Source organism: Nothobranchius furzeri, chromosome 16 (assembly GCF_043380555.1).
Source record: "Nothobranchius furzeri strain GRZ-AD chromosome 16, NfurGRZ-RIMD1, whole genome shotgun sequence".
NCBI lineage: Eukaryota > Metazoa > Chordata > Actinopteri > Cyprinodontiformes > Nothobranchiidae > Nothobranchius > Nothobranchius furzeri.
This window is the reverse complement of record NC_091756.1, coordinates 50710462-50736340: the sequence shown is the minus strand read 5'-3', so window position 1 is coordinate 50736340 and position 25879 is coordinate 50710462. Positions and strand designations below refer to the sequence as shown.

General features: G+C 43.0%; 1 protein-coding gene across 4 annotated transcripts; it reads right to left on the bottom strand.

The window, feature by feature from the left end:
- Nucleotides 1-653: 653 nt before the first annotated feature.
- Nucleotides 654-25258, bottom strand: jakmip3 (Janus kinase and microtubule interacting protein 3). Of its 4 annotated transcripts, none has more exons than XM_015962471.3 (24): nucleotides 24842-25258; nucleotides 24417-24595; nucleotides 24058-24300; nucleotides 23743-23982; nucleotides 16058-16252; nucleotides 12644-12757; nucleotides 10027-10182; nucleotides 9253-9390; nucleotides 9100-9135; nucleotides 8851-8922; nucleotides 8521-8625; nucleotides 8146-8274; nucleotides 7973-8056; nucleotides 7825-7887; nucleotides 7270-7368; nucleotides 6908-7006; nucleotides 6756-6815; nucleotides 4678-4743; nucleotides 4353-4421; nucleotides 3776-3853; nucleotides 2685-2918; nucleotides 2359-2424; nucleotides 2223-2278; nucleotides 654-2133 (listed from the first exon to the last, which is right to left on the bottom strand). In XM_015962471.3, the coding sequence occupies exons 2-23, from the start codon at nucleotides 24549-24551 to the stop codon at nucleotides 2228-2230; spliced, it is 2532 nt and encodes an 843-aa protein (XP_015817957.3). In that variant the 5' UTR covers nucleotides 24552-24595; nucleotides 24842-25258; the 3' UTR covers nucleotides 654-2133; nucleotides 2223-2227. The 4 variants fall into 4 exon arrangements, with proteins under 4 accessions (XP_015817957.3, XP_015817958.3, XP_015817959.3 ...); XM_015962472.3 differs by having other exon boundaries at nucleotides 6762-6815; nucleotides 24842-25257; XM_015962473.3 differs by lacking the exon at nucleotides 16058-16252 and having other exon boundaries at nucleotides 24842-25257.
- Nucleotides 25259-25879: the final 621 nt, after the last annotated feature.

The following is a 25879-nucleotide window of genomic DNA, read 5'->3' as shown; positions in this document are numbered from 1 at the left end:
AGAATCTCTGCTCTCTCTCATTGCTGCAAATTTTTTCTAAACAGCCTTCCTGTGGGAGGGCATGAGTCAAGATGGGCGGGGCTATGAATGCAATGTGACAGTGTGACATAGATATGTGAGGATTTTTTATCAGAAGCTACAGGAGATAGGTGTAGGAGACTATTTTCATGTTCAGCCTGCATGAAAAACTCAAGTGACCAATTATAATCAGAAATAATAATTAAAAAATTGGTTTTCCGTCAACCACACCTTTAATGACGGGACATCAGTTCACATTATTTTTACAGGTTTATCTTGAAATGCATCATGTCAAATTTCTGATCATTTGGTGCTCTTGTGGGAGCAGATTTTGGAGTCTTTTAGCACAAAAACTAAAGTCAGCCTGAATGGCCGTCCACCAGGAAGCCGAACTGCATCCGTGCCATACTCGGCTTCAGTAAAGACAAAGTGAGATGTGGTGTCTGTCTATGAATGGACCTTTTACTGTGATGATGATGTGCTGGTGGACTGGACTAGCGGCTCTGAGTTTTCAGATCTTTGCAATGAAACATTTTAAACGTTAATCATCCATCTAGATGATCCCAGAAATTCAGTCAGAAACCAGAGTGGCACTTCTGACACGATCAAAAACAAACACCCAGAAATGACTCAGGTCAGATTTCTAACATCTTTCATTTCAATTAACGTTCAACTCCTCAAATTCAGACTCACAGCAGGGATAGAAAAATATAATCTGGGATAGTAAAAGTCCTACAGCGGAATCCAGGTTCTGAAACATGAGGAGTTTCTTCATGAGTGTGACCAGAGCTGCTGCAGGATGACGACTCACACAGACAAAACATTAGGAATGATACACACGTTGTGCTCTTTCTGCAGAGGACAGTAAAGCGAGAACGTTAAAGTCAATCTTATGAAGCTGAACAGAGGGATCAAAGGTTGTAACGTTAATATAAATAAATAAATAAATAAAGCGAACCAAAGATAAAATATTCATACATTTTTATATTTAAATGTTAAAACTTTAGAACTTGATTTCCGTTCCAAACAATTCTCTCAGAATAAAAATGTTCATAAAGGATTTGTGTCATATTAATCCGTCATCTGATGGCATTTGTGGAATATAATTATTTCTTTTAAACTCTTGTAAAATCATGTGATACACATTGATGCTGTACAGTTTCCTGTCCTGTTTAAGGCTAAATCCTCTCATCTGATGACTCACCGTTTGATGTCATTGTCCGGTTTTGTTGTAAACACTGTAAGAGTTCTGATTTGTGACGTTTACGCCAGACTTGCTGCCGACACGTTTACATCCGTGTTGAATTGTACATGCATGACTTCCACATGCATCAGAAACAAGTTACTGCTGACGTTCGTCACAAATCTGAAAGTCAACACTGCTCACTGTAGCTCAGCCCAGAAGTCAAAGTCTGGATCTTCTGTATCTACGGAGCTTTTCTTTGACACAGCTCAGACACAAAAGGGCAGCAACAGGTTTATTTCTGAGCACGTTTTACCTGTCCTTCCTTTCTTCGCTTCAGAATATTTTGTGGTTTTAGGTGGACAACTCGACTCGCCAGCGGTCCTCCTGGTGAAGATGTTTCCGATGCCAGAGTTTGGTCCTGAGATGAACCAGGTGGGCACTCTTAGCCACAAGGGTGGACCACCCTCCAGGTGTGCCTCAGCCAATCACAGCACAGAGTGACGCAGCATAGCTCAGTCAGGGTTCTGGGTTTGAGATGTTTTTCATCAGTTCTTTTCTTAGCGCCTCCATTAAAGGAGTTCTGGTTCTGTTCTGGTTTCCCCCACAACCTTAGTAACAGGGATGTTTCTGGTCCACCAGAACCAGAGTCCATTCCAGAGATTCAGCTGGTCCAGCACCAGTTTGATCAGTCAGACTGAAGTTCCTGAGAACAGAAACCTCCCATGTCTAATCACACCTGGCCTTTGTTACCTATCTTCATCTCTGAAGCAGCAGTGACAGTCAGCTGGGCTCTGCTCTGATTGGCTGACTGACATGAAACCACTGAGCTTCACATGATGCTGCTGGTTCCAAACCTACAGAACCCTCTAGTGATCTGGTCTCCTCTGGACCCGGCACCCCTGGCCCTGGACTCTGGAGGCCTGGACACACTGATGTAAGAACAAATGTTGGAAACACTGGAGTAAACACTGTAGATATTGATGCTTGACCACAGGTGACCTCGCCACATCTGACTCACCTCCTTTAGGACCAGAGGATAAAGGCCAACGAGAAGAATAGGAACAGAAATAGAAACTGGAAAAAGCAAAAGTAAGAATGAGAATTCACCGAAGGCAAGTTTAGCCTGTCAAATTTTCGTTAATCCTGTTTCGTACCTTCTCTTCCAGCTCTTTGATTTGTCGCTTCTGGGCTTCTATAAATTCCTCCAACTCCTTGTTTCTCTGTCAAATACAAAATGAACAGTAAACATTTTACAAACTGTAGAGAAAAGGTGTAACTAGTGTTTAAAAGTTTAAGTTTATGTTGTTAAAGTGAGGACCAGAATGGGACATGATGTAATGAGTTAACCCTGTTTGGGGTTGTTGTGTCAGCCTGGGGAGTGGCTGAAATAAGGGACTGTGCCCCCTGGACATGGGGATGAGGTGTTTCTCCTTCTGATTATTGCTGGGCCCTCTGTGTTTGTTGTTGTTTACATGCTTACCTGTTGCGTTAGTTGGAGTAGTTCCATCCTTTCTCTAAGGATTTGAGCATCTCTTTCTCTCAGCTCACACATCACCGTTCGTTTCCACTGATCCATGGCTCTCCTTAGCTCCTCCTTTTCTTCTTCTGTTAAAGTCTCAGACAGTCGACCCTCCCCAATCTTGAATCCCAAAAGCCTGGAGTCCTCCTCCTGCTGCAGAGCTTCAAACAACATGGCCTCCAGCTCCAGGATCCTCTGCATGAAAAATACATGTTTTAGTTAATTTTGGGGTCTTCAGACTTCCAAGTCAAGCCTGACAACAAAAACTATCCAGTGTGTGCATACTGAGATGTATCTTTGCAGCAGAGACAATGTGTATTTTTTACAGTTAATCTCTGTAAATATCCATCAAAATATTGTTGAAAATTAATAAAATGGTGTCCAGTCGTTGAAAAATATTGGCGGCTTCGTACCATATAACCATAAAACTTAGGTCTACAGTACATGGGGTGTGGGTCTCTGGGGAACACCATATTTAACGTCATGTTTCCTTCTGGCCGGCTCTGGGTCCTGCGCTTGTCGATGAAATCACACTAGACGATTGGCTGGATGTATGACCTACGGATGTTTTTTTTTTTCACGTTCAAAAACATTTAGGTAATAACAAAACTGCTACACTCTTTCCAAAACCTATGTGAAAAAACAGAATCAAAAGATATGCAATATATTTTGGCTGAGTGATGTTGCCGTAGTTTGACATAATCGGCAGGAGCAGGACCCTGAGCAGATCCAGAAACTACAGCACCAGAAAAATAGCATCAGCATTGCCTTCCCTCGATGGAATTAACTGAAGGAGTGGACCATCAAAGCCTGAGGAGACACACCAAGGTTGCATCATGATTTCTGCTCCACATGTAACATTTATCGTAATGTTTTTATAAAGTGGTGACAGTCACGGCAACATAGTGTAACACTACCCTTAAATGTATTAACTGCCCTCTCGCACCAGGAAACTACACACTGTCACTTTAAGGTTAACTGCCTCAGTGCATTCTCACTTTCATCTGAAGATGTGCTTTTACACACTCAGGTATTCACCTGCTCACACTGACCTTATGTGCCTGGTCCATTGACTGCTTCCTGAAGTCCAGTTCTTCATCCAGGTAACCTTTCTGTTTTCTGAAGAGATCCTAAAAAAACAGCACCTAGCCTGGTTATTTTTGTTCTTCCTGACAGTTTAATAAGCTAATAAATTCACTAAGATTAACCCGATCCAGTTACTTGTTATCAATTAAATCACTCGTGCACCATCTTCATAAACAAACAGAAACAGACCCCTAATTTCATAGTAACTCACTGTCTCAGTCAGAAATTACATCTGCCTCAGAATCAGAAACATCCCCCCCCCCCCCCCCCCCAGAGGAGACGTAATGCTAGTGCTATTTTTGAAACAGACTTTATGTTTTGTATTGTATCACAGCTGTAAATTGTTATTTGATCTTATCACGTTTTGAGAAAGAAAATAAGTTATTGCTGTGGAATTGTAGTTATTTTCCAACTGTTCCACTGAATGCTTTTCCTGGACTGGGAAGGGAACTCTGTCAGCACATCAGCCCTGTATGTTCTTGACTAGCCGCAGCTGTCTCTCAAAACGATAAATGAAACACAGCAGAGCTGCATTGCTTTTACTTTCTCATTCTCAATGTCCATCATCTTCTGCTTCAGAGAGGACTTTGTCACTTCGATGGACTCCAACCACTAAAAAGGCAAAAAGAGACAGGGAACTAGACTGTTAAAGGAAATCACAAGGCACCATGAAAAATGATCTACACAACATAAAACCAAATACAGTATATCCACATTTTTGTTGGTGAGTAGACGAAACCATCAAGATGCTGAGTGTTTTACAGCGGAGGGTCAACCAAACTGCTAAACAAGGTTAACCATCAGACTTCTGGGTATCACTGCAAGTCAAACAGGAAGATTTTTTTTTCAGTTCAGATGTGCGTCTTACCTTTTCTGCCAGAGTCAGTACTGTCCTGGCATGGATCACTACCACTTGCTCCTCATTGGACAGATTCTACAAAAAGAACATCCACAGCAGAACATCACAAAAACAAGATGTCATCAGATATCCAGCACTTCTACAGAACCGTGAATGTGCCACATGAGAGCTCCAGTAGTACAAGCCACTATAACCAGTGGCTACACGGAGGACAAGATAAGCCATCCTAAACCCTATGAAGGAACAGCACGACTTTAAGAACATTCAAGTCCAAAATTTAAGTCTTCAATGAACACCAGAAATTTGTCAACACCATGGTCACTGGAAAGGAAGCTAAAGTTGTTTTATTACACATTTACTTTGTGTGGAGTTCCTCAGGGTTTTGTATTGGAGCACATACTCTTAACTTATACATTCTTCCCCTGGGTAAAAATATAAGATGGCACAATAAAATGTACATGGATAAGGGATTCTGGTGAAAGTCAGTTCTTTAGCATCATGAATGTCCTGTTTTTGACCTAAAGGTCATGATCTGCTGTGTCTGCTCGAGCAGAGACATAAAGTCTCTGACAGGCTAACCTACATGAGATAGTGGCCAAGGTCTTTCATGCACTCTGCTCATCTGAACTGCTTCACCTTTGTTACCAAACGAAGACGAAAAACTATTTTACTAAATACATAATCAACAACTATTCAAATGTTCCTAACATCTAAAGTAAAACAGGAACATGAACCAAGTCTATTATTTACCAAAAATAATGTGAGCCCAATGTTCAATCAATCTGTGAAATGACAATGTTATTACTTGATATTATAATCCTGTCATCAGTAGTATTTTACAAGTTATTATAATCTTGGACATTTGCACTAGACACCAATGACACGTAATGTTAAAAGCCACACAACACATTTCCTTTTGCCTCACCCAATCAGAACCTTTGTTTCTGGGGCTGGGCGTGGTTATCTGTGGTGTTTGTATAAACACTCTTTTGCATGTCAAATTCTGATTCACCAGTAAACAAAAATATGACAATTATAAAAACTATTCCACGCCACCTTTTCGTTAGTTGAAAGCGTTCTAGAGGAGTCTCGGACAGGACATCCGGACTCCCTCTTCGGCCATAAAGAACCTCAGACAAGCTGGATAAAATCTGTTGCAAGTTACACCTGACCGCAACGGTTCCTTCAGAATAAAAGTTGAACCTCATGACCCTTTCAGGGTCTCGGAGACGTCAGTGATAACCTGTCGTGACCTGGAAGCATTCCAAGACTAGTTTTGTCGCCACCGCTGCTTTTCTACCGGCTTCGGTACCAAAGAGGGTCCACGAGGACCTCGGCATTCTGGATCTGATTGGAGGCTTCCCCTGGGTACGTAGACCGACAGATGGCGTTTCATGTGTGTTATAAACCTCCTACTAAAGTTTAGAGCGAAACATTCACTCCCACTCAGAACTAACTGCTTCTCCGGATCCGCTGGTTCTGAATAACATTCCACACACACACACCATCATCATTCATCACGTCTCACTCCACCTTAGTTCCATCAGTACAAAGAGTGTTTAAGTTAGTCTAGTTTAAATTGTGTAGAAATAAATTTCTTAACTATTTTAAACCTGACTCTCTCTTTCCTTGGAGTTAATACGAAGTGTCGCTTAATCCCTGCAATAAAAAGTTCCGATCTTCTGGTTAAAATAGTCAAAGATCCAACAGATTGATATTTCTTATTTCTGTGGAATCTCACATTTTATGGTTCATAAGTAAGATGTAAACAACCCATTCTTTACAGTTCTAACATCCACTAATTTCTGTTTTTAAATTCAGAATAGACAATGTGGTTTTTAGACCCGTGTACTGTGAACCAACCTAGTCACTTACTTTGGATGGCATTAATTTAAAACATAATCTAATGTGAAACCAGATGGTATTTTGTTTCTGTTTTTGTTTACTGTCACCAGTAAATGACTTCAACAAAAACCAACATGGTGGCCCTTTGTGAAACAACAGCCGTTCCACAGCTCACACCTGTTGCTCGTGTCTATCTGCTAAACAGTACGAACACAAACATCTACAAGATAAAGTCAACATACACTTACGGCGTTATCCCCCAGAATGTCCAACTTCTTCATCAGCTCACAGATCACAATATCCTGTTGGTTAAAGAGAGCGTTCCCCGGGTAAACTCAGCTGCAGAAGGAGGGCTCAGGTGTGCTGTTATGTGTCTAGTTCAGGTGCTACTCACAGTGACTCCCTCTGCATCGCAGTAGATCTGCAGAGGACTGTAGCCTTCTGGGAAGTGGAGATGTTGGAAGTTAATCCCAGGTGAGCGTCGTTCTCGCTCCTGTTTGCATGGAAAAAGCAACTAGATGTTATTATTGACTTTATAGTGATGAAGCAACAAAATCAGTTTAAGTTAAATTAATGCTGGCAATCCAGGAGCTTTAGTTTGCTGTCATTCCCATGTTTCATTAACCTGTCTAAATTCCTCTAGCCTTCTCTGAGACTGTATGCTCCACCCATAAATGGACACCATGTGATTTATCTAACAGGATTATAGTAAAAGATCAGATAATTTAGAGACGGTGATTTTGATCTCTTTTCTACCTCCAACTCTAAGATCCTGAACTCCAGCAGCTCATTCTGGTCTTTGATATCCTGGATGTCAGTCATCAGTCGCAGCTCTTCACTTTCCATCTGTCGCAACTGCAATGAGTCACAGACATCAAGATTCACAACAGAATAATTAATGCTCACAAGGAACCCCTGTACTAGTCAGATAAGATTAATAAAAGGTCAGGGAACTATTGAGAACTCAACATCTGATTTAGCTTAATTCTGAGTCCCCATCATTGGAGGTTATTAAAAGTGACATCTCTGTAGAATGATGCTAGTTGCCAGGAAATGACCATGAATCCAACACCCTAGAGCAGGTGGAGATATCTGATCACTGATAGTTGGAACACCCGCCTCATTCCCCTTTTTAAAAACCGGGACTGCCTTCCTGATCCTGACTCGGTTTCTGTGTGAAATGCTGTGTGTTGTTTTTCTGAGGATTTATTTCATGAATCTTAAGAAATTCTGAGAACTAAATGAACATAAAAATTATAAAACATATACTCACTTTTACTATTTCTTATCTGTTAAATCAAAGTGCTTCACCTTTTCCACAAGCTCCTGGTTCCTCTGATACAGAGCCTGCTTCTCCTCCACCCACTTTACGTCCTGAGACCAGCAGAAATGGAGACGGTGAGGTGGACAGAGATGGACAGCACGGTCTGCAGCTTTATTTGTGAAGCTTGTGTTTTACCAGTCCTTGTTGCTTCAGTGCTGACTCCAGATCTGCAACTTTACTTTGGAATCGGCTGATTTCGTTCAGCAGCTGCTCTCGGGTCTGCAACAATACAATCATTGACCTGTCAGTGTCTCTGGAGTTTATGGAAAAGAACCCTCTCCAGCTGCCTTGCTCCAAAGCTGGCTCACCTTGATCTCCTTTTCAGCATCATAGTTTCCTCCACATGTCTCCGCCAGCAGAGCGTACGCTCTCTGCAACGCCTGGTACTCCTGAGTTAGCTGGCGGTAACGAAGCTCTGCCTCTTCTCGAACACACACCTGAAACCCGCACAGCCAATCAGAGCCTGGGTTCAGTCAGAGCAGCAACATGTCCTCGTGTCTCACTTCATGTTAACTAAACTCATCATCTCTTTGACCGAGTCCTTGTTTCATTGAGGAGGTGGATTAACATCAAGTCTGAAGGACATAGGAATGTTCTTTGGAATATTCAAATGTTCCTAACATCTAAAGTAAAACAGGAACGTGAACCAAGTCTGGCTCATAAAGGAAAAAAAATGTATTTACCTCATCTGGTTCAGTATCTGGAGTCCTGTCAGTGTGAAAGGACGGAGATGATCCATCAGAATCCACTGAGGCTTCTTCATCGTAGCCATAAAACGTTTCTATGACCTACACACACACACACACACACACACACACACACACACACACACACACATACAAAGACACAACATGTAGTCCCTGTGTACAAAGACTGTGCTGTTGGCATACTAGTAGAACCCATATAATTCCTGTGGTGATGCAGTACTGCCATGTACAGCAGTGTGACACAGGTTGTGTTTCTGGTAGAACACACAGTCTGGTATTTGTTGTCTTGCAGCCGTCCTGTCTCACCCTGCAGGCTCTGAAGGTCCTCTTCCTCCTCACCGTCTCCTGACGTCTGTATCTAAGTAACATGTCTCTCTCCTGAAAACAAATCCATACTATTAAAAATAGAAGCTCCATCGGGATGCTGGGTCTAATAATCAGCTGGCCAACACTGCACTTCAATAAAACAATAAAATGTACTTTCTTTTCACCTTTTCACACGTGAGATACAATAAGGGTTATTTAGAGATGGTGAGAGTTCTGTGTATTACTTACAATAACATTCTTTACGTAACCAGCCGTCTCAAAAGCCTGGAAACACAAAAGCTGATTTCAAACATCAAGTAGTACAGATACAGACTGCACTAGATGTCAAGGGTTAGGGGTTAGAGGTTATATTTAGTACTAGTACTAAGATAGTTGTAGTACTTTGGACAGGTCATCGATGATATGTTGCTGCTCCACCACTTGCAATCGTAGAAACTCCATCTCTCTCTCATCTTGGCTGTAACAATGGTAGCTGGTGGAGTGGCTACGATCCAGGTCATTCAATGAACTGGGTCTCCTCTGTGGGCCAGGCAAATGTTGCTGTTACTATGGTAGCACTAATAGTGACAACAGATGTTTTCAGATCTCAGGTTTTGTGATTTAATCTTTTTTTTTCTCAGGGGAATGACCAGAAGTCAGGGAAACGATGATGGTTGTGTTAGAGATGTTGTGCTCTGTGTGAATCCTGACACCTGCTGGTGAGAAGCTGTTACTACACTCTGCTGGTTCGTCTGCACGTACAAACTTGATTTGTAATAATAATAATAATAATAATAATAATAATGCATTGAACTTATATAGCGCTTTTCAAGACACCCAAAGACGCTTTCACACACTCTCACATTCACACACTGCTAGTGATGGTAAGCTACTTGTAGCCACAGCCGCCCTGGGGAGGTCTGACAGAGGCGAGGCTGCCATTTGGCGCCGTCGGCCCCTCTGACCACCACTAACACAGGCAAGTTGGGTGAAGTGTCTTGCCCAAGGACACAACAGCAGGATACCCCTGGCGGGAGCTGGAATCAAGCCCATGACCCTCCGATCATGAGGCAACCCGCTCTACCACCTGAGCTACTGCTGCCCCCATTAATAGCCGGTAGTAATGTGTGTGTTCTTTCTTGTTTTTTTTTTTTTTTTTTTTGAGTTTGTAATTACCATGGTTGCCATCTCCAGATTCTCCTGCGTGACAAAACGGAGTTTGTCATCGAGGCGACGCAGGGCCAGAGCCAGCTCTTCATTCTTTCTGCTCAAGCGCTTATTTTTGTCGAGAAGAGGAAGAAACTGACTCTCCGCCTCTCTCAGACGCTTCAGCTACACATGTGGAAAAATGAGAAAACCTCTTTAAAACAGAGAACACAAAAACCACAAAAGAACTAAGTCAATTTAGAATAAAACTCCTCAAAATGTCATAAAATGTATTCTGACATACCTAGACTGGTAAGGAGAGATAGGAAAACACTTCTTTACCATAGTGTGATGCTCACTCTCACGCTAGTAACAAAACATACACTACTAGTGATACTGAGGTGATATTTTATCTGTTTCAGTTTGTTCAGTCGACAGACGCTAAAATCCAGAGCAACTCACAATATATCTAACCTGCAGGTCTTTGGTCTGTGGGAGGAAACCAGCACCCAGAGAAACCAGTGCATGCATGGGGAGAACATGGTAACGCCACACATGGCTGGGATATTTGAGCCTGCAACCTTCTTGCTGTAAGGCAATAATTCTACCAACAGTTGCACCATGTTGTTGTAATTCTGCACAATCAGTGGCGTGTCCAGATCTTTTAAAATGGGGTGGCCCAGGTGAGGCACAACTTTGTGCATGGGTGGCACCAATGGTTACGCTTTTTTTGTTTTACCCCCAAGCCTTTTATGGACAATGAAAAGCCTATGTAACGGTACATTAGTGTGGTGGCACCTGGGGTGGCCAATCAGATTCCAAGGGTTGCATGTGCTACCCCAGGCCACTCCCTGGACACGCCCCTGTGCACAATTAACCTGTAAATTAGGGTTCTTCCTTCAAATATGTTCTGTGAAGGCTTAGACCCTGTGCACAAAGCATCAGAGGAAATCACTTGTTCCCAGGTATCAGCAGTCCAACCCCTTGACCGTTAGCAGACTATCAGTCGGTCCTTGATGTTTTCTTGAAGCCCTCCTTGATATCAGGACATCTTTCTCACTGTTCTGCAGATGAACTCACACCTGCTGCTGTGGTTCTTAAATAAGTTGTGCACTGGTGGTGCCCCGATCCCACAGATGAATCAGCTTTTGGAATTGGTCCTGGAAGACGGACTATAATCCGCCTTCTTTCCGAATGCAGAGGAAATAGGTTCTGTTTGATTGCAAAGGGGAACTTTGCAATAAGTTGCATTTTACCTCATCATTCTCTGTAACATTCATACTGTTATAAAAACAAAGGCAGAAAACCTTTTTAATTATTATTTGTGGTATTCTCAAAATGTTTGGCCTGTTTCCATTTTCATGGTTTGATGTTACACCAGGCTCCAAACAGGATCCATTATAAGAGAACATGTTAAGAAAATGTGTAAAGAATTTCATTATCGTATTAACTCTATTATTATTTGAAGTTTTATCATTAATATGTAAGATCTAGCGTGAAGTTACATGGCAGAATTAAAAGCTTTTTTAAAACTACTTCACAAACAGAATATTACCCCCACATTGAGTGTTCCAGCATTTAAGTAAGTTATAATTAAAGGAGAGGTATTTTTACAGCTCCTTTACTGTTTTATTGTGGAGGGTGCGATGGTTTGATTGACTTGTTTTGCAGCTGCCTATGTGTGTGTTTAGAACATGATTACGGGGTGTCGTAAAGCAAAAAGAAGTTTGTCTCAGCTAAAAGAAGATTTTTGAGCAACAACTGGTAAGCAGGGTTACCTTACCAGTTGGGTAAGCAGGGTTATCTGCAACCAAATGATCCTGCTTTGGAATGCTTGAGTGTTTGCAGAAGAAAGAGTAAACTATTCCGTGGGAACTTCCCCCTCAGATGATTGTGTAACTGCGTTTTGTAAATAAAAGGCTGTACTGAGGAGAAATCAGAGATCTTATACTTGGGGTCCACCCTGTGTATAACACCTCTCCTCATGAGCCAAAAAACTTAATTCTTGTGTCTGCCTGAATTTGTCACTTTTTTCTATAATTCTTCTAAGAGAAATATATTTGATTATGACATAATTACAAAGAAGTTGTTAAATCTAATATAAACTTACAATAGATACCAGTTTCATATTGGACACCACTCTGCAGCCCTCTACTGATCAAAAACCGTACTTAATAGCTTTGTGGAGTGGGTGAGTGCTCTATAGGGGGAGCTCCTTACCAGCTTTATGGCTGTTAGCTGTAAAGCTAGTGATTAGTATTTTCTGTTTGCCGATCATTAATAAAAAGCACAAGAAGAAGAAAAAGAAGAAGTTTGCTTTTTCTGTTGGCATCATGGTGGAGCCTGGAAGTAAAAGTAAGAAAGTAATGTCTTTGGATTTTTAGCAAAATGCTAACACCAGAGCTTGAGGAAGTTAAGGAGGCTACAACATCACAGACTGATGTTGACCTGGCTTTGTTGTTACAGTGCATCTATTGCTAAAATACAACAAAATGCTCAACTAGAATAGGAAATAAATAAATAAAAAAGGAAAAAGGATGGTGTCAGATATTTGTACCCCCCACCATTATCTGACCCCCACCCCCACCCCCTTATCTGCCACCCACCTATTTTGGCCAAAAATGAATGTTTATGTTGTGATGTTTACCAGTTCATTTCGTTCTTCAGACAGCAGAGCATTTCTGTCTTCCAGCTTCCTGACCACAGCGCTGAGCTCAGCGATCTTCAGCTGAAACCTTCGAGCTTCTCGGTCCTCCTGAGACTGAATGCAACACGACACACAAGACATATACAGCGCAAGACCAATCAATCAATAAAGGCTTCAGGAAACAGAGGAGCCAATCACAGAGGGGATACCAAAGCAAGTTTACCTGTTCAAAGATCTGTTAAATCAGGGGCTACAACTGGATACTGACAACAAACCAACTACATCATTGTGAGACATTGTCCCACAAAATTATCAATTAAGGCTTGGCCTCTAACCTGGGGTTTCCAAGCTTCATGGCTGAAAAAGGTCATTTCAAAGAACCAAACAGTCAGTTTGACCCTGAAAAGTTGAGTTTATATTCTAATCAGACTCAGTTTTTGCTTTGTTTGCTATAAACAAATCAATACAAATATGTAAAAGAAATGTGCACTTTTCAGAACTATACAGAGTTCGTCAATTCATTCTTTAGATGTGGAAAAAAGAGTAATGAGTAAACCTTTTGTTGGTTATGTATGGCTTTAATACATAACCCACCATAAAGTGCATGAGGTACCAGGCTTTTAATACATGTCTTATTTCAGTTTGTTTTACTTCTTTTGCAAGGGATATTGTGCTATATTTTGATGTCGTAAAGTTGTGTGAATTCCAATTAATGTGTCAGACTACCATCTACTTATACAGCTGTTGTACTTAAACATGTAACAATTGCGGTTTTTGGTTGGATTTGCAATGCCAACACTCTGTGAAAGCTGCAGGACCAAGCTAACAAACCTATCTTTGGTCAAAATTTGAGATATTTTTCACCCGTTTTTGTCCTGCAATTCTGGGAAGCACCTTTTTGCATTGTTGGTATAATTTTGCTTAAGGACCATCTTGCACTTATTGCTAAGCCTGGGAAAACTGTTAAACTATAATTTTACATAGTCTAGTCAGGTTTGTGTTATTTTGGTCATAGTTCCACGAAGTCTTAACGGGACTAAAGAGGAAAATCTGGCTGCAGAGCGGCAGGTGGCAGATCCCTGATTGAGCCTTTCCAATTTTATTAAGTTTCAATGTGGAACTGAGTTCATGGCAGTATTGTGAACATATTTACTTTAATTTATACTCAGGAGCCTGAGTAGCAACTGGAATAACCAAACAGAGCCACAAAAGCCTGGTACCATCTCCCATGGAGCATTTCTAGTCCTGTCAAAGTGCCAGACATGGAGCACATGCTCTCAGGTGCTGCTAACTAACCAGGCACCAATCAGGAACCTGATTGTCACAGCTGGGCGACCAGAAGCCTCAAATTGCATTTTGGTCATTTTTAGAGCACTGACCAAACTCACTATCGCACTCAAAGCAAAGGAACTCTAAAAACCAGGAAGAGGTCTTCTGCCTAGAGCAATGTCAAAGGTGTGGGACACTCGTTTAATCCATACATTTGAAGTGGTCTCTAGTAGGAATGAATGCCCTGTAGCTCGTAGTCAGGGGGGTAAAACACACTAGTGCATGGAACTAGAAGTGAGCCACATCACAGTTGAGCTTTAGACGGCAGGTTTGGAAGTCTTATTTCCTGACATTTGGACATCACGCCTTGGATTGGATAACAGCAGCATTACTCTACCGCTGACTTGCAACGTGGATGTTTTATCTCCACAAATAACACAAGCCTGGAGGAGGTCTGCCATGTGGTGACGTTGCTAACATTTAGCTTCTTCTAGCCAGGATGTTCTCTGCTGTTTTCTGGACCGTAAACCAACAACAGTGAGTCAAGATGGGTGAGTCCATGAATGTTCAGTGAATGTGTGAAGTAGATCTGTCAAATCCTAGAGGTTCACTGTATATTTAGCATCAGACGCCAATGTAGGAGATAGATATAGAAGACTATTTTCATGTTCAGCCAGTATGAAAAACTCACAGTGACCAAATATAAAGTTATAGCCCAATTGGTTATCATCACACACTGGTGAAATTACGTCTCCGCACAGGACCCATCCCTGTGGGGAGTGGTGAGCTGCAGCTATGGCTGCGCTCGGGAACTATTTGGGTGGTTTAACCCCCTAATCCAACCCCTGACTGTCTAGCAGGGAGGCATTGGGTACCATTTTTGTAAAGTCTGTGGCTGTGGATTTGAACCCAGTCTCAGTGCGGACACTCATGCCAATAGTCCGCTGAGATAGTAATAATCATTATGCAGAAATAATTATTAAAAATGGTTTTTCAGTGTTCCATACCTTTAACAGTCAAATACTCTTGCTCAAAACACCCTAGCAGATGCACTGGAATGCTATATGATCTGTTTTTAAATCTATAAGAATTTGCATGAGACTATTAGTTTTGTTTATATTGTTTTTTTTCACCCAAACAACATCCAAATTATTGCACTATGTACATGTGCCACTGCTGCTGCCATATGACTTGTGAGAACAGCCCACATATTCAACTCTACTGCTAGACCCACAAATGGGTTTTTCCTATTTAACTGTAGTAAAAACTGGCGGCCCAGAAGCGTTGTTACAACACAGAAATAAGCAATCAAACACTAATTTCTCTTGTTGTGCCAAGTTGACATTTTTGAAAGTTTAAAAATGATCGTGACCTCTGCTTTGAAGGGTGTGTTGGCAGTTTTTAAATAACATGCATGTATTTGAAATAGCTGAAATTGCATTCACAGAGTCAAATGCTGTTTTCAACTACATCTATAAACTAATTTGTTATCCTGGCTCATCCCTTAGGTTATGCTACTTCAGGTCTTACCAGCTGGAGGACTTTCTGACTACATTTCCTCACTATGCCCTGAATACTCTCCATAGTATTAATTAGTGTTGCTGCCATTATCCTTGTCTTCTTGGTTTCTCATCCATAATGACTGGTGCAACCCTTCTCTGTGTTTGCCTCTCTTTCCTGCCTTTTCAGACCCCAGTCGATCCAGGCAGGAGTGTGTTCTTCTAAATCATGGTTCTGGTTCTGCAGGAATTCTCTGAGTTCTCATCCTGTAAAATGTTTTGCCCCCCCCCCACCATTGCCCCATTCATGCTTAAGATGGATGATTGAATCAAGGTAAAGACACAATGCAGAATTCACCTCCTTGGTTTAGATACCATTTAATAAATAAGCAACTTATGATAACCTATCTTTTATCTTTACTGGACTGAACCACATGGAATCAAACCATATTTAAGTTGGAAATTTGTATTTTTTTTATTGATGTTTAATTTCAAATGTTCTTAGCTAAACTCGATGCCGCTGAGCTAGAAGCCTAAAATATTCTAGGAGGCATTCTTATTGGTTGCAAAGTGAATGCCACATGAAGCACATAAGAGTTAAGTGTTGGTCATGCATTCTGAGCAAGCAGGAAGAGGCGGGGCTTACAATGTGTGCAGCATTGTTAGGGGTGGTGTTAGACACTGGGTGGTTTTGCCCCACCCTTTGTGCATCTCTCATGGCTGCAATTTGTTGCTCAGCTGCCTGAGTCTGGAGCTGGAGGCGGTGGGCATGTCCAGCCTGCAGCCCCAAGGCTTTATCCAAAACACTGACAGCTCTGTCCTTCAGTTTTATCTCATCCATCTGCACACAGGCAAGAGACAGACAGACACTTCAGACATGAGGTTAATTAGAGAGACAGGTGAGGGGTGGGGTTGTGTGGACAAGCAGACATGGATGGCGTTACTGAAACATACTACGGGTGGTTAGACAAAAAGACAGAAACACAAGAGTGAGGTGGGACCAAATTACACATGAGGCCAAGTCCTATAACCTTGTGTTATTCCTCCCTCAGCTTTACTTCACCTGCTCCATCACCCTTAATTTAAAGTTACAGAGGTAAATGTTTAAATATTTTGCTAAACATCAAGAAAAAGAAACACCACCAGGTGAAGATGATTCATTTCACATTTGCTTCAGCTGCAAAAGTCTTCAACATGCAACACGGTATTTATTACATCAAAAACTAAAACTGCTGATGGAGAATTGTTGTTGTTTATGGATATGATGCATTCTCTGCCATTAATGTGCATGTCACTTTCAAGTTTGATCAGATTCATCAGTGATTTCATATTACAATGAAATACAGCAAACTAGACATTACAGTGGTGTTTGTGGCAATTCAAAGGATTTAACTATGTTTCGTTGCAAGTACAGTCCCAAAGCATTGAGTTAGGGTCAAGACCATAGGGCTTAGGGGTTAAATGATAAGCTTTTTGATAGGCACTAGAATATGGTTAGTGATGACCACATGCTGATGGATGACTTAAAACTGTTGCTGCGATAATGGCTATGGCTGTGAACCTTTCTTTTATTTCCCCTGATTAAGGAATCCAGAAGGTATCCTGATCAGGCAGCCAAACCAACTCAACTGTCTCATTTCAATGTGGAGGAGAAGCAACTCTACTCTGGCTCTTCCACAATCTTGTAGGTAAGTCGTTCCACTTTAAAAAGCGAAGAAAGTCTGTAATATTCATCATAGGTACACTTCAACTGTGAGAACAATAATGTAAAAGAATATCCAGGAAATCACATTGTCCATCTATCCATCCATTTTTGTTCACTTATCTGGAGTCGGGTCGCGGAGGTGGCAGCCTATGTAGGGAGGCCCAGACTTACCTCTCCCTAGCCAATTAGGCCAGCTCCTCCTGGGGAATCCTGAGGTGTTTCCTGGCCAGCCATGAGAAATAGTTTCTCCAGTATTCCTGGGTCTTCCCTTGGGTCTCCTCCCAGTTGGATGTGCCAGGAAAACCTCACCAGGGAGGCATCCTAACTAGATGCCTGAGCCAACTCAGCTGGCGCCTCTCGATGTGGAGGAGCAGCAGATCTACTCCGAGCCCCTCCTGCATGACTGAGCTTCACACCCTATCTCTAAGGGAGAGCCCAGCCGCCCTGCAGAGAAAACTCATTTCAGCCTTTTGTATCCGCGATTTCGTCCTTTCGGTCACTACCCAAAGCTCGTGACACAGGTGAGGGTAGGAACGAAGATTGACAGGTAAATCGAAAGCTTTACCTTCTGGCTCAGGTCTCTCTTCACCATGACAGATAAGTACAACGCCCACATCACTGCAGACACAACAACAATCCGCCTATCGATCTCATGCTCCATCTTTCACTTACTCGTGGACAAGACACCGAGATACTTAAACTCCTCGACTTGGAGCAGGACCTCATCCCTGACCCGGAGAAAGCATTCAATCTTTTTCCAACTCAAGATCATGGTCTTGGATTTAGATAACATTGTATGATTTTAAAGAGTTTATCTGATAATAGTACAGAAAATAAGTATTTAGCCCCTACAAACAGGCACAAATCCTGGCCTTCACAGACCTGTTATTTCTTTTTTTTAGAAGTTCTTCCTTCCTCTGCTTGTTACCTGTATTACCTGTTTGAACTTGTTATCTGTATAAAAGACAACTGCCCACATCTTCATACTGTCTGACTCCAACCTCCATCATGACCAAGACCAGAGACCACCAGGGACAAGATTGTTCACCTGCGCAAAACTGGAATGAGCCAATCTACAACAGGCCAGCAGCTTGATGAGAAGATATCAACCATTGCAACAATTATTAGAAAATAGAACAAGATCACTGAGAATCTTTCTTGACCTGCAAGATCTCACCTCATGTGGTTCAAATGATCATGAGAAAACAGCATGAAACTACATGGGGGAAACTGACCAATGACTTGAAGGGAGACGGCATGACAGTAACAAAGGTTACTGTTACCAGTACACTATGGTGTCATTGATTAAAACCCTGCAGCACTCAAAAGGTCCCCCTGTTTACACCAGCAGATGTCCAGGCCCATCTAAAGCTTGCCAGAGATCATCTGGATGATCCAGAGGAGGACTGGGAGAGTGTCTTGTGGTTAGCCTAGTGAACTAGACCAAATTCTTGCTTTGCAAAGTTTGGTCCAGGCATGCTCCATTGGAACCTCAGCAGCTCCTACCAGGACTCTGGCTAGCCAATCACAGCTCTCTAGAGGGGTTTCAAACACATAAAGAGCTGTGATTGGTCCATAATGGTGGGCCAATCATAGTGCTCTATCTGCTTAGTGAACAAATCACAGAGCTTTGTCCGCTTTGTGGGCCAATCAGGGCACTCTATATGCCTGGTGGGTGGGATGATGCAACAGAGTGAAACAAGAGTATGTGACATTCATTGTCCAGTGGAATGCGGAGATCATTTGAAAGACAACGGTAGAACCCGCCCCACAACCGAGAGCCGTCAATGGAGCATGGCCAGACTACATAATACATTTATTTAGTCTGGTTCGCCAGGCTATCTTGTGGTCAGATTAGACCAAAATAAAACTCTTTAGTATGAACGTCACTCACTGTGTTGAGGGTGGATGGTGCCCAGTTGCATCCACCATACCAACTGTGTAGCATGGGGTGGCAACATTATGCTTTGTGGTTACTTTTCTGCAAAGGGGCAGACTGATCTGTCATCATTTAGCACGGCTGATCTGATTCGGGGAAAGGATGATCGGGTCAGTATAAAGTGAGATTTTTTTGGCAAAAACGTCCTTAAGTGAGAGCACTGAAGATGAAGCATGACTGATCTTCCAGCATGACAACAATCCCAAACACACTGCATGCAACACAGCAGTGGTCATGTAAAATGCACTTGAAGGTTCTGGAGTGGCCTAGCCAATCTCCAAACCTCAATCTAGAATCTGTGGTGGGAGTTGAAAGTTTTTGTTGCCCAGCAACAGACCCAAAACATCATAGCTCTGTAGAGCTGCAGGGAAGGATGGTCCAAAATACCAGCTTCAGTGTGTGCAAACCTGGTGAAGACCAACTGGAAACATTTGACCTCTGTCAAAGCCAACCAAGGTTAAATTACAAAATACTGAGGTGAACTTTATTGACCAAATACTTGTTTTCTGCACCATTAAACAAATAAATCACGCCATATTTTCTGGATTTTTTTTACATTCTGTCTTTCACAGTTGAAGTGTAGCTATGATAAAAATTACAGACCTCTCTCATCTTTTGGAGTGGAACATTGATACAATCGGTGGCTACCAAATACCTTTCTGCCCCACTCTAGGTGAAGTTTGGGACCTATCCTTTTGTAACTCCCAGCTTCATCTAACAACACACATTTCGCTCCACCACCCCTGATCGGTACACCAGTTGCATCACTGCAGACACGACCATAGGCGTCATTTTAACCGGGACGCCGGGGACATGTCCCCGGCAAAATTTGTGATTGGCAACTGTGTCCCCCCCACTTTCAAAAACGCCTGCTGATGAGGATTTTTGTTTTACCAGCTCAGATCTTATACCAGGGGTCGGCAACCTATTCCCATCAAAGAGCCATTATTACCCGTTTCCCACAGTAATTCTGGACGGACCTTAATAAGCAGTGACTTAAGTGAAGCAGGCAGGTCGCGCTAGAAATTTTCGTTTAAAAAGACGTCATAAATGTTTTCCCCCGTCATTTTTATTTATAAAATATGAAGTAAAAACTCACAATTTAATTTTCATTCATTTGTCATTAATATGTAGTCTACACCCGTGCGTTAAGTGGACCATCTTCAAGTAAACGCAAAGCATCCAGCCCACCTCTCCAAATGCGTAAAATGTGCATCAGCCGCTAGTTAGGCGCGCGCGCACCATCAGCTGATCAGCCCAGACAAGAGCAGAGCAAATCGAGAAAGAATAGAGGATCATTGTATCTGGATGTGGATGGAGATTACATTTTACATCAGCCTGATCATCATTTAAATACGTAAACCATCACCTGGCTTCTAGTCCATGCTATCAGCATTATTTTATCTGGTGTGTGTGTGTGTGTGTGTGTGTGTGTGTGTGTGTGTGTGTGTGTGTGTGTGTGTGTGTGTGTGTGTGTGTGTGTGTGTGTGTGTGTGTGTTTTCCACTTCAAACACTGGTCTAACCAACCAGACCAGCGTGTCCAGTAACGTATTAATGTTACAATTCAACAGTTTCACTTCATGTAGGCTAGGAACGTTTCACCTGCCGTGGCCCGACCGCTTCTGCTCCACATGAACTTTGTGCGTGATCAAATGTCTCTACGCGTCATGCGTCTCCATATTAGAGACGGGAACAAGCGCTGTTCAGCCAAAGTTTCATAATTTCATAAAAAGAACATTTTTCCAAGTGACACATCCCTCAGAGAGACCGGGTTTCCAGACTGTTTCAGTGGGAGGAAATCTTATCGCATGCATGTGGTTCTGCACTGCGCTGGAACCCCAGATCTTCAGCCCACTGTGCACCGTGGGCGCTCCGAGCCGCGCTGAACACAGTGTCCAGTATAAAGCTCTGATGTTCTGATGGGAATATTTTACCTCCGCGATGTGCGTTAACGATTAAAATGTCAGCTCATCCATGCGCATCCGTGTGCGTCGGGATAATTCTCTCAAACCAAGCAACATCCTTGAGTTCATCTGTCAAACTAAACAGTCAAATGGAAATATATGTAACCTGCCGTTTAACTGTTTTGCCTTCCTGTGAAGATTGTTGCAAAGAGAAACAATTAAACTTGATTAACCCCAGAGCCACGCAGAGAACCATGCAGTGCGCATGCGGGAAGATTCCTCCCACTGAAGCGAGTGTTTTCCAAACCCGGTCTCTCAGAGAGACTTGTCACTTAGAAAATGTTCCCTGATTATGAAACTTTGGCTGAATAGCGCTTGTTCCTGGCTCCAATGTGGCGACACATCCAGGAGCCGTCTGAGGAGAATCCCAGAATCTCACATCCTCTTCAGCTCATAAAGTGCCGATATGATTACGCACAAGTGTGACCGGTCAACCACCGCAGACCGGGTTGGACCTGTTCAGGTTTACGCAGATAATCTTTACATTTAGAATTGGCATACAGGTGTAAAATTAATGCAGTAAAATATAAAACTTTTTATTTAAATATCCATTCATTATTTTATAAGCACAGAGAGCCGCATCAGATGGATGGAAGAGCCGCATGCGGCTCCAGAGCCGCGAATTGCCGACCCCTGTGCTAGCCTACTTTATTGTCCCCAGCAATTTTTAAACCCCACTCAAGTGTATGGTTATTGTCCCCAGCAATTCTGAAAACAAACTGACACCCTTGGACACGACACTATCTGGGGCACAGGAGTTAAGTGATCGCCCTGTAATCGGAAGGTTGCAGGTTCGAGCCACGCTCAGTATGTCGCTGTTGTTGTGTCCTTGGGTAAGACACTTAACCCACCTTGCCTGCTGGTGGTGGTCGGAGGGACCGGTGGCGCCTGTGCTCGGCAGCCTCGCCTCTGTCAGTGCGCCCCCGGGCAGCTGTGGCTACAGTGTAGTTCATCCCCACCAGTGTGTGAATGTGTGTGTGAATGGGGGAATGACTGATTGTGTTGTAAAGCGCCTTGGGGGGTTCCAGGACTCTAGAAGGTGCTATATCAAATACAGACCATTTACCATTTACCCTAATCCTCTTTTTATCACACACACACACACTGTTCATAACTTTTACTGACTGAACCTCAAAGCAGAGGAGCAATCCTTTCCTCTTTCTCAAGGTTATCTAAAAATGATTATTTTTGTAAGGTTTCAGTAATAAGAGGACAATGCCTTATGCTGCACTTTCTAACAATTCCACATTTCCTGGGATCCACTTCTTATTCATTTTCTCTTTCCCTTTCCTCACATTTTTTATCACAAATTTTTTATCATCTTTATGACATTTTATAATCATTTTTATTCTCTTAATTTTGGTTCTTGTGAAGCGCCTGGTGATTTTTATCTTGAGAGGCGCTATTTAAAAGATTGTTTTCTTTCTTCTTTCTTTCTTAAGCTGCTATGGAACATGTTGGGCGTTTCACACAACATCAGACACACGCAAGGTGTCTTTAGGAATTTTTTTTGTCATCATTTATGTTGGTGTTGTGAACGTAAGACCCTCATCATGGTTCTGTGGATCAGTGCCTTTCACTGTCAAGTCAGAACAAAAACAAACTGTTTTTAGTCCAAAAATCCTGCAGATGTTTCAACAAGTTCGTTGAGTTCTAGTAGTTTTTGAATTTGGATCAAACTTGAGAAGACACACAAATTGTTTGTTACACTGACCTTAACATGAAGGACCACAGATGAATTACTGCTGATAGAGCGGAAGTAAGACCGTGTGTGTGTGTGTGTGTGTGTGTGTGTGTGTGTGTGTGTGTGTGTGTGTGTGTGTGTGTGTGTGTGTGTGTGTGTGTGTGTGTGTGTGTGTGTGTGTGTGTGTGTGTGTGTGTGTGTGTGTGTGTGTGTGTGTGTGTGTGTGTGTGTGTGTGTGTGTGTGTGTGTGTGTGTGTGTGTGTGTGTGTGCACTTGTCTTTAGGGGTTTGTGTGGACCCACCCCTTACGGGAGACCAACATTGTGTGGACATTCACCATTGTGTGGACATTTACCCGGTCCACACAACCAAAATCCTAGAGGAAGCTTCCTTTGTCCCACCTAGAGTTAAACATATTTTTTGCACCATTCTGGCTATAGTGGAAGTCAGAGTCCACACAAACAACTCAGAAAAAGTAGTCCACAAAAACCCATAAAAACACGTGTGTGTGTGTGTGTGTGTGTGTGTGTGTGTGTGTGTGTGTGTGTGTGTGTGTGTGTGTGTGTTGGAGGGTACCAGCCTGTGTTAGACTCTCACTATGTGCTCCTTATTTGGCTCCGTTTCTTCTATTCCTGTAAAAATGAGCAACTGCATAGGTTCTGATGAATGCTGCTTTTATTCACTCAAAGTTAGTTGTTTTTCTACAGATGAATACTTTCCTTCAGTCTCACATCTATGCTCTGATTATAACACAGTTTAGTAAAACAATGGTGTAATTTTAAATACTGACTGAATACTAGAGCTTTTTTCCACAGGACCTCATTGCAACGACAAAATGTTCAGATAAATGTTTTCATCAAAATAAAACTGAATAAAACCATCAATAGAGGACTTTTTCTGACTCTGAGTGTGGAGTGTCAACAGACATGTTAGTCTCAATGTGTGGTCCTTCCTGAGTCAATAAACAAAGACTTTCAAAGAGTTGGATGAGCAGAAACGGTGGTGTGGTTATAGGTGTGTTTATGACAGCGCCTCCTACCAGTCGACGGATCTCCCTCTCACAGTCTCTCTTCGTCCTGTTGAGCTCCTCTTGATGCTGGTGATGAGCTGATCGGAGCTCGGCTGCTCGAGCCTGGCAGGCCTGCTGAGCTGATACTAGAGCTTCCTCTGCACTTTTCTTTGCCCCGCGCACCTCCAGAACTTCCTGATGGAGGCGAGAGCGCTCTGCCTCCCAGCTCCTTCTTGCCTCCTCCATCTCTGCCATCAGGGCACTCCTCACCTGAAAACAGACCACAGTCCTAACTTAGTCTGAAATACCTCGGATGGATAGGTGGGTGGGTGTATAGATTATCACCTTGTCTGTTGATCCGTCTCTCATCGTTTGCACTAGTCCATTCAAACGTTGGATTTCTCCATCTTTGATTTTGATGACTCTCATCAGCTCCATCTCATGTTGCCGTAGTAATGTCTCCCTGGTAACTGCCAGTTCTTTCAGTTTCTCCTCATGAAGTTTGGTCTTCAGCTCTGTCACAACGACCGTAGCACGGTGATGCTCCGCCTTCAGCTCTTGACCCTTCTCCCTTTCCAGGCGGCTGACCTGGTTTAGACCAACATCTGTCTAAGAACCACCATACTGGTAGTCCTACCGAAGGTATTGTGGTCTTCTGGCCCATAGCAGCAAAACTAGTCTAATGTGGGTTTGGAAGTTCTTACCTTGTTTTTTTCCTGTTGCAGTTCAATCTGAATCTCTGTTAATTTGGCCCTCAGGTCCTCATTGGCTGCCTGAAGAGTTGCCATGACATCTGGTCGTTCTCCCTTTCCCCGCCCCCCTGCTCCTCGCTTTGACATCACCACGAGCTGTACGTCAACCTGAACTCTGACTATATCTGCACCTATCCACACACAGACACACACCTGTGAAGACTCAAACAGTGGCACACACACTGAGCTGATGTCTCTGCAGTGTGTTTTTTCTGTAATGAAGTCTGATCAGACTTCCCGATTCACCTGAATCTGGTCACATGTGTGATGGACAGGTAATACAGTGACAGACTGATTGGCTGATTGTTTCCATGGAAACAGCACCACCATATAGGTGTCATCATCACATCAGCTGAAGACACAGATGATAAACTTACCGTCCAACCGGAAGACTTGAACGCCACATCGTCGTGTTTGTGTGCAGATCAGCCTCCTCTGTGCAGCATGCTATCTGCAGCTAGCCTTACTGCAGCTCAGTGTGTGTCGGTCTGTTTGTCAGGGTGGGTGTGTGTTGGTGTGTGTGCGTGCTGCATCAGCTTCCCTCCACCTGCCTTACTGTCTGGCTGGCTGCGTGTCTATTTGTGTGTCTGTAGTAGTCAGCTCCTGTCTGTGTGTTTGTGTGTCGGTGCTTTAGCATCCCTTCAGCCTCTGCTGGTGCCAGTTCCTCCTCTTCCTCCTCTTCTCCTCCCAGCATTCCTCAGTGTAATGAAGAACTGGCCTATCTGAGCTGTGCCTCCCTCTGCTGGACATGTACTAACTTTACATCTGACTGTGGAGGATCAAAACCCTACATGTCTAAACCCGACTTTTGGTTCTCAGGCAACTACTAGTGGGCCATTCCCATCTGTACCGGGTCGGCCCGGGCCGGGTAGCCCCAGTCGGCCCCAGCCTGGTCCGGTTGATTCCACACATCCTTGTCTTAAGCCCATGTGGGCTGATTCTACCCACCAATCAGAGGCTTGCTCTAATGGAAGGTGTGAATTTGCTGTCAGCAGTGGGTGTGTCGGCCCTGGTCGGCCTGAAGCAGACCCCCTCGAGAAGAGGGCTAAGAATGGGCCTTGGTTGGCCCGGAAAAATACCAGGCCACCCAGATATGTAAACAACCTACGCTACCCGACCCGGGCCGACCCGGTACAGATGGGAATGGCCCATAGTAGGACTACACCCAGAGGCCCTGAATGAATGAAAGCACTAAATGAATAAATACAAAGAGTATTCTGCTTATTTTTAGTCTGACCATTTTCTTCCAGTGACATATTTTGCTAATGTGGTGAAAGTGTATTTCGGCACGTGACCCCAGCCTGGATCAACAAGGAAAACATGATCAAGTATAGATACGAGCAGGAAACGAGTTCCTTCAAAAATCATCTTCTCTCTGCCAATCAAGGGATGCTTAGTGGGAAATGTTTTTCTTC

Coding starts and splice junctions, on each gene's coding strand:
- jakmip3 (XM_015962471.3), bottom strand. CDS start 24,551: ATGTCAAAGCGAGGAGCAGGGGGGCGGGGAAAGGGAGAACGACCAGAT. Junction 7,888..7,972: donor CACTGAAGCAACAAGGACTG/GTAAAACACAAG, acceptor TGCTGGTCTCAG/GACGTAAAGTGGGTGGAGGA. Junction 2,425..2,684: donor TACTCCAACTAACGCAACAG/GTAAGCATGTAA, acceptor TGTATTTGACAG/AGAAACAAGGAGTTGGAGGA.